The sequence below is a fragment of the Priapulus caudatus genome, unplaced genomic scaffold, assembly GCF_000485595.1.
Source record: "Priapulus caudatus unplaced genomic scaffold, Priapulus_caudatus-5.0.1 Scaffold1361, whole genome shotgun sequence".
NCBI classification, from domain to species: domain Eukaryota; kingdom Metazoa; phylum Priapulida; class Priapulimorpha; order Priapulimorphida; family Priapulidae; genus Priapulus; species Priapulus caudatus.
The window spans coordinates 70,151-79,183 of record NW_014578422.1 but is presented as its reverse complement, the minus strand read 5'-3'; the positions used below and the strand labels follow the sequence as shown (position 1 = coordinate 79,183).

Sequence of the window (9,033 nt, the reverse complement as noted above, 5' to 3'; positions counted from 1 at the left end):
CACACACACGCCCACACTGCACGCACACACACACACACACACACACACGCACCACGCACGCACGTACACACACACACACACACACACACACACACACACACACACACACACACACGCACGCACACACACACACACACACACACACACACACACACACACACACACACATGCATCTATCACTGGATGTAGGTCTACCAAGTGCGGACTATTCCAGAGATCACAGTAAGCTGCGCCTCGTTTAACTTTAAACCTTTCACCATCAGAATACTTATCCTACCAGTTCTATTATTATAGTAATGCGATTTTTGAACAGCTACAAGTTATTACACTTCTGTTATTTTAACTATGGTTTACAAAGTATCACGTGAACTCATACTATGCTAATTAATTAAACAAATGTCTATTGTACAAAGCAAAAAATTGCGTTTTTTCAGTGTTTACAGAAATTTACAAAACTGCTGAAGTGCGACAGAAACTTGAAAATTTATGTATTTAAACGAAGACACATACGCGAACCGAAACACACCACACCACACTGACCACAGGCACTCAGTAAAAGAAAAGTATATAAACACGAAATGTATTTACTACCAGTCTCAACTCTCAATGTTTTTCTACTCTCTTTCGTCTATTATTAATTGCCGATAATTTTCTGTAAATGCCGTTCAAATCGTGCTCCTCTGCAACATAAGTGTATTATATTATAAGTGTAAACGTGCAGCTGCGTGCGTGCAGTGAACGTGTGTGTTGCAGAGGAGCATTTGAACGGCATTTACAGTAAATTATTGTCAATAATAAGCGAAAGAGAGTATAGAGAAATATTGAGACTTTGGCAGTAAATACATTTCATGTTTTTTACCATAATGTTTTTTTATTGAGACGTTCCAAGTGCCTGTGCACCACACCGAGATATAGTGGTGGAAACATAGAAATAATATAGATACTATCATAGAGTTGTATTAATCCTATTATCCTAGTTATCCTATAGAGGGGTCTAATATATAACTCTATAGATACTATAGATAGTGTCTCTATATATTTCTATGGGTGGAAAACACTGATCTCTATACATATTTATAGAGATCAGTGGTGGAAAAGCAGCCACTGACCACACACACGCACGCACGCACGCACGCGTATTTACGCCGTCGCTGTTTATCTGCTCACTTGTTCGAACATGGTAGCTTCCATGGCGGCGTTCAAAATCAAATATCCGATCAAAACTTTAGTTGTGTTCAAAATTTCCCCACTCTGACCGATTGGACCAAGTTACAACATTAGAAATATGTTGGACGCACCTGAAACGGCTGATATCCAAGAACAACTGGATCAGAAGGAGAGGGAGTGGAAGCAGCTATTGGAAAAGCAAATGAAATCACTAGATACAGCCTACAAGGAGAAAAACAAACAAAACATCGAATTACAGACACGGTAATAATAAAAGATTTTTGTCATTTAATGCGTATTTCATACAACTGAACACTTGCATGTACATTCAGTTTAAAGAAATGTCATTTGGTTACTATTGTACTTGTAGATAATACTCAATAGAGGCTAGAGCCTAAATTGGCTTTCTTTTCAATTTGGGGCATAAATAGCAACATATATAGACCCTAAACCGACCAGGCTCTCCCGGTCTCCGACTGTTACACGGCGTAGAGATAAGCGAGAAGGGAACTTGTGGCTACATAGCCCCCATGCTTCACATTGAAGCTATAGCCCGAATGCTGTCTGATGTCATAGAAATTAGAACAACTGTTTCAAAAGAAGTTGAATGACTGAAACGACTGTTCTGAACAAACGAGTTTCCATACACCTAAATTTGTACTAATATTTGTTGTGAATTTTTTCACTACGTGGACAATATAAGATTTGACAAGCTCAGCGATGATTTTAAGTTCAACCTGAAAGTTGTTGAAGAGAGGGATGAAGACCTAAGCCAATACGAAGTAGCTCTGAAAGGTATGGACTTCCTTATTAAACATCAGGTTCTTTTGGACGATATAACATCATTGGTCCAATTATTAATGATATCTAGATTTTCAATTCTCGTCAATCTCAAGTTACCCAAGGAAAACACAGTCTTTTATAAGCTGTAGAAATAGATCTGTGTCTATTACAGATGCACAAGCACAAGTCACTGATCAAAAACTAGACTTGAGTGAGTGTAGGATTAAAATTGAAGAGCTACAGCAGACTCTGGCTAATGAGCAGGTGGCTAAGACTCAGTTGCAGAGTGACCTTTGCCTGCGACTGAGAGGGATGCAAGCCGACCAGGATGCTTACAGGAGGTATGGGGATGCTATGTTAGATATTGCTTCCCTTGCGTTTGTGTTGAGGCAACAATGCGATCTCATTTCATTCAAGTCATTCTATTGCTCCTAAATAGATTTTTTTAATAATAATTTTTTATTGATTTCATAAAGATTTTATATGTATATTTGTGATAACCCTTTTCACACTGACTTCTGCCTGTCACAAACTTTACTCGAAATTTACTTATTTTATCTTGTTTTGTCGTTTTCGGCAGTGAAAGAGATGCGGAGGAGCAGAAGGAGCGTAAGCAGATGGAGGTTGTGAGGCGAGATCTACATAGACAAGTGGCAGCACTGCAGGTGGAGCTGCAGACGCAACGCAGAGAACTTGCGGCCAATTACGCGGACGCAGCCCGAAAACGGGAGCATGAAGTCTCGCTAGAGCTGGACGAACTAAGTGCAACACTGCTCAGTTACCAATCGCAGGTGGGTTTTGTGTATCTCCCACATAGCAGTATTATGGTTGATAGATGTCCTAAAATTCTAATCGATCTGTTTCGTACCCACATCTGTCACCCCTAATTTAAAAAAAAACTATTCAAGACATTAAACCACTATCTACGATTAGCAGTCAACGAAAAAAGAGGCAATTCTACTATTCTAGGCATGTGGCCGTATATTTCTGCGTGAACATTTGTGAACGTGTGTATGTGTATTCGTTATTCGTAAGGTATACTAGCGACCGTGCAGAACGAGAAACTGGAACCATGAAACACGAGTGTATAGCATTTAACTCCTAATATGTTTGGCTACTTGCTAACTGTCCTGATGCAATGCCTGTCACAGGTGAAGATGCTGAGTAGAGAGCGAGATAGTGCAGCAGCGAGTAAGCAGGAGCTGGCTGAGCAGCTGGAGGCGGCAGAGGTGTCGTCAAGCACTCTGGAGCAGCAGCTCAGGAAGAAGCAGTGGGAAGCTGACGATCAGGCATCCACGAAGGATGCAACGTGAGACTAATACACTGGGCGCGCCTGTCTTCTATATGGTATCCGAACGAGTTGCCACGTTCTCTTCTTCGTGAGACATAGCGAGTTGATTACTCGTTGACATATCTCTTGCAAGTTGCATTTGATTACATTGCATTGTATTGGAAATAAAAGTTGCACATGGTAGAATTAATGGAGCTGCTGGGTTCTCTTCTATATGAAACTGTGCAAATTTATTGAGGGCACATGATAAATGCATTGTAAATTGTTACATCCATTGTTAACTAACTTCGTTAACATGTAGAATATGGCATAAGGCAGATGTGAGATGGCTTGTGTGACGATATGGGTAGAAGTAACTTATTACCAGTTACGTTGCGAGTGGTGAGAAATGTGTCTTTTGACATCGTTACATGAAAACACACTTACCGCATTATATTATCTAATTCATGAAGAGCTGTTTAGCTAATCAAAACTTGCCCTTTTTAATAATAAAATGTTGAAATTATGCAATATCATTATCTGATATTGGAAACAATTTTAATGATGTTACCTTCTTTTTAAGAGTATTGGAACTTCAGGGGCGGTTGGAACAAATGGAACACTCGATACAGCAAAAGGAAGACGAGCTTGTGGAAAAGTATGTTCAGTTAGTTATTTGCATCGCATACCAAATTTTGTTTCCTATGCATTTAATAGACAAGCACCTGACTTTATAAATTTGCTTTGTGTATTTGTTCATCACACAGACATAGAGATGTTGATGAGTTTGCAAAAGAGAAAGAACTTGCTGTAGTAAGAGCCAAGGAAGCTCACGCTGAAATAGAGCGAAATCTGCGTGACAATGAACGCCACCTACAGGAAGAACTCCACAATGCTCGGGCCGATCTCAGACGACTGGAACGGGAAAATGCAGACTTGAGGAAGGATAAGGAAACAGAAGTGGAAAGGTGAATTGAGAGAGCCTATAGAAACAGTCGATCCACCTTTTTTCTTGTACACACATAAGTTGTCATTTTGACATTTGTCGGTAGGATTAGATGCGTTTATACAATTTTCAAGATACAATCGACACAACATTTAGGTTGAATCAATATCTTATTTAACTAAATACAGTAGTTAAGAATGGCAGCGTAATGAGGCAACATATGTTATAGTCCACATTTCGCTGCATGAAGCTTTTACTGGGATTTTAAATTTTTTAAATTTTTGCTCTTTTTACTGTTACTACTTGTTTGAATTCAGTTGCACATACGTGTGTACATACGTCATTATATATATATATATATATATATATATATATACCTTCATGTCATTTATATATAGAGCATATTATGTAGACGTTGAAGATTGCGTGGGTTGCAGGCTGCGGGTGGAGGTGGCCCGCGTGACGACCGGCGGTCAGAACCAGCTTGCTGAGCTGTCGCGGTCGATCATCAGCAAGGACACTCAGCTGGCAGCCCTGAAGCAGGAGGCAGGCGTGCTCAGGTGCGAGCTCACGAAACGAAAGGATGACATCGAGAGGTACGTTGGCTTCACGTCGCACGAGCTGGGGCCTGCACGACACACACGCAGCAATACTAGATGCAGGGGTGGATAGATCTCACGAGGGATGGTGGGAGCAGGCGTTGGGGGCCCCCGCATGTTGTTTTTAGAGAATACAGTTAGAGTCTGATAGATTTTGACTATATATTTTCTTTTCATAGTATATCGTTCTATTTCAACCGGGACAAGGTTTTTGTCATATACAAGAAAAGAGGCTGAGCCTACAATCACGAAAGGAACTGCATGCCCTGAACCCCCTCCACTGTGGATTCCTCACTGTGTTATCATAACAGTTAGGCTCTCTCTCTCTCTCTCTCTCTCTCTCTCTCTCTCTCTCTCTCTCTCTCTCTCTCTCTCTCTCTCTCTCTCTCTCTCTCTCTCTCTCTCTCTCTCTCGCTCTCGCTCTCGCTCTCTCTCGGCTAATATTTGACATGAGTGAGGAAATTGTGTCACGTTCTAGGAGTGGAGTGACATGCCTCTCTGACACCTCTCGATACAGAGGATCGTTACCTGATATCGCTTGATTAGAGATCGCTGATTACCTGATGATGACAAGGACGACTTTTTCGCAGGTACAAGGCAGACTTGTCGGCCGCTGCGGAGCGAGAAGCGGAATTCGAACAGAGCAAGGAGAAGCTGACGCTGGACTGGCAGAAGAGATGCGAGACTGCAGAGAATAGACGATACGCCAGCTCCGAGAAACTAGTGCAGCGACTTAGCAAGGCTAGAGATGAGGTCATATCGTCAGCGGCTTAGCGGCGATTATCGTTATTATTGTTTTAAGTAAGATACGTCCAAATTCGATCGCTGCCCGTAAATGATGCAGCACTCGCATTTTTTGACGATTAATATAATTTTAAGTGATAATATTTTTCCAATTTGATACGCTGCTCTTGAATGATATAGTCCTCTCGTTTTTCTAACTCGATTCAAAGACGTGACAGTGGGCATTGTAATAGCAACATCGCCATAACTACCACTGTTAACACCACCATAACACCACCATAACACCATAACACCACCATAACCCCACTAACCTGTTAGTTGGGTTTATAGGGTTTATGTTCCCCAGGGTACTGCCGGAACGCACCCTGGGTACGGTCCGGTATACTGGAACGTACCCTGGTAACTATCTGATATGGTTAGGGTTAGGGAGTAGGCGTAGGCGTAGGTGACATATATGTACCTGAGGTAACTATCTGATATGGTTAGGGTTAGGGAGTAGGCGTAGGCAACTCCCTAGACTCGTTAGTGGAGTAGGTGAGGTACTGTCCGACATATTAGATAGTACCAGGGTACATTCCGGTATACCGGACAGTACCTAGAGTACGTTCCGGCAGTACCCTGGGGGACATAGACCCTCTCAGCGTTAGTTGGTTGTGTTGGTTGATTGACAGAGTAATTTAGGAAATGTCTCTGATGAAGAAGGACAAAAATAGAGAAAAAATAGGTGGTGCTATTGTAAGGCTGGTTTTCGTGCGTTACTCGTACACGTTGGTAAATGTTCGTAGACAGTGATGGTCGAAGCCGGTGTATATAATATAGACGGGTTTATTCGAATATCCCTGTAAGAACATACGCACGTACCTCCGTACTCGTGTGCCCCACCTATCCTCTCGAATATTCTTTTCTCGCCTTATTTATAGGTCGCGGCCTGGCATCTCATTATGTCGTGATGATCTGCACTATCCATTGCCCTATCAGGAGGTTTAGCTGGCCGTATTGATTGGTCCCTTATGCTGACCGGTGCAAACGTGCCTGGACATGTTTTGATGAGTCATCCTATTTCACCATCTCTGCACTGCGTTGCGTAATACTAATCATTTCTCGGCACCCCGCAATAACTTACAGTGTCACATTATAACAACTGTGCATTATTACATGCAGTGTCTGACTACTCTGAAAGAGCGGGAGAAGATACTGCAGCAGCTCAGAGTACACGTCAAGTTGTTGACGAGTGAACGCGATAGTGCGACGGCAACGCTCAAATATCACGGCATTCCACTGCTGAAAGATCACGCTGTAAATATCTGTCACATTAATCAACTATTGTATAACAATGTAAACGTATTAAGTACACTTTCCATTTACTAAATTTTTACCTTAAAAAATGTTGTGTATGTAATTAGAGAAATAACGTTTCACTATTAACTCTTCCCTTCTATTTGGCACTGATTTCATATGTACAAGGCAGATAGCACCCAAATTCTTACCTTTCCTCCAAACCTAACCATGCGCTGAACACCCAACCCCACCCCATCTCACTGTGGCTGTATGTGTCCAACAATAAAAAGTTTACAATGCCAACAGTAATTTATTAACATAAAAACTTACATATGTGTATAAATATACGCCTTAGCCAATTACTCCTCTGATGTCACGCAGGTGGAAGCGAGTGATACCGGGTGTGAAATGGCTTCGTCGGAAGCTGAGACACTGAGGCGGCAGAACGAAAATCTTCGTACGATCATCAAACAGATGCGGGTGGAGATGGAGAGTTTGCCCTTACCTGAGAAGCAAGTACCACAGGCTGCTGCGCTCAGCCACCAGGATATATCTACACCTACCAATAAGCGTCGGCTCTCAGATGGGAAGTCACCCGGTATGTATGTGACCTTTTTATATAAATTGCCTTTATATTGAAGGTGAAAGGAATCCGATCTAGACTTTGTGTAAATGCTTTTTTCTGCGTTATAACTTTCAGAAAACGAACGTTTGAAATGATCGACCAGAAGCTCCGGCTAAACACTATTGCGATAGGGCATTATAACATAAATGCTTAGTTGCTAGATCAATATTTTGGACCACAGTCTTGCTTGAACACTTCAGCAACAGTATCCAAGCGAGACATAGATATCTTGCTTAGATAGATCAGTCAATTCCTTCATCTAAAGCCCGGCGCACACGTGAGTTATTTTACTCAAGTAAAATGACACATGAGTCAAATTACTCAACGAAAATCCGCCGCACACGTGAGTAAAATGACGCATGCGTCAAATTACTCAACGAAAATTCGCCGCACACGTGAGTAAAATAACTCACGTGTGTGCGGGGCTTTAGGAATGAAAACTGTCATCACCATTAAAGCTCCATCTCCACAAATCTAGGATTACATCATGAACGTACATCTACTAGTACTCAGTATATATATATATACATATCTTCATGATCATACGCAGACAACAATGAGCGTACCTCTCGTGCAATTGGTTATGATTGACTACGTCACGAATTTTCTATGGTGTATATTTGAAAAAATTTGTTGCAATTTTTTTACGCTAAAAGTAAGTACTAACGGGACTAAATGTATCGTCAAATTCTTACCTGATAAGATTGTTTCTCAACTAGTTGTCAAAAAACCTGGACGATTTGATATGATCCTGACATTAATTGTTTGCTATGGGCTATGTATGAGTCACGAGCGTATGTTTACATCGAACGCGAACGATGTTGGCTTGTGGGTTTTGTAGAGGCAGTGGGCGGCGCGATGTCGCAGCGAGGAGCGCCGTCGCTGCAGGACAGGGTGAGTGAGCTCGAGCGCGAGATGCACAATCGCCCGTGCGTCGCGCCGGACCCTGCGGCAGACGCCGAGGCCGCGCTGAAGAACGTCGACAGCGCCATCATACACAGCCACGTGCAGCAACTCAACGACACGATCGGTGAGCAGATAAACCGCGTGAGCACGTGCAGAGAAATACGCACGGACACACTCACGCACGCGCACACATATATATGCACTCATGCACGTGCATCCACACGCATGCACATGCACGTGCATCCGCATGCACGCACACACATATATGCACGCATGCACGTGCACGTGCGTCCACACGCATGCACATGCACGTGCATCTGCATGCACGCACACGCACACGCTCATGTGGCAGTTGAAAATCATGTTCTACAATAGATAAGATAGAAGAACTAGGATAGAAGTAGCGTGACATAACTGGGAAGCTCAGCGCGGAGGCTCTTTTGCCATTATAACTGGCCATGCAGTTAGTCGATCTGTGTCTGGTTCTTCAGGCAAGCTGAGAGGTGAGAAGGTGCATCAGACGGCACAGCTGAGGAAGCAGCAAGTTCGCATTGCCCACCTGGAGTCGCAGGTTCAGCAGCTGGAGCATCTCGTAAGTCATTCACCTCACGTCAACGCGCGTGGCCAGGGGACTACAAACCATATTTGCTAGAGCTGTGTCGCGTCCTGTGTCCCGTGAAGATTTGAAAGGGGAGGGATGCGTCGGGTAGTATTG

General features: G+C 42.8%; 1 protein-coding gene across 1 annotated transcript in view; it reads left to right on the top strand.

Moving 5' to 3' along the window:
- The first annotated feature begins 1,186 nt into the window (after window positions 1-1,186).
- LOC106816374 (coiled-coil domain-containing protein 57-like) overlaps window positions 1,187-9,033 on the top strand; it is a 14,941-nt gene continuing 7,094 nt past the window's right edge. The window contains exons 1-13 of the mRNA XM_014820972.1: window positions 1,187-1,431; window positions 1,871-1,962; window positions 2,123-2,291; window positions 2,531-2,741; window positions 3,102-3,259; window positions 3,804-3,878; window positions 3,988-4,188; window positions 4,604-4,762; window positions 5,356-5,518; window positions 6,671-6,805; window positions 7,169-7,385; window positions 8,254-8,442; window positions 8,810-8,910. Of these exons, the coding sequence (XP_014676458.1) occupies window positions 1,286-1,431; window positions 1,871-1,962; window positions 2,123-2,291; window positions 2,531-2,741; window positions 3,102-3,259; window positions 3,804-3,878; window positions 3,988-4,188; window positions 4,604-4,762; window positions 5,356-5,518; window positions 6,671-6,805; window positions 7,169-7,385; window positions 8,254-8,442; window positions 8,810-8,910 (2,016 nt within the window). The 5' untranslated portion in view covers window positions 1,187-1,285. The remainder of the gene's footprint in view (window positions 1,432-1,870; window positions 1,963-2,122; window positions 2,292-2,530; window positions 2,742-3,101; window positions 3,260-3,803; window positions 3,879-3,987; window positions 4,189-4,603; window positions 4,763-5,355; window positions 5,519-6,670; window positions 6,806-7,168; window positions 7,386-8,253; window positions 8,443-8,809; window positions 8,911-9,033) is intronic.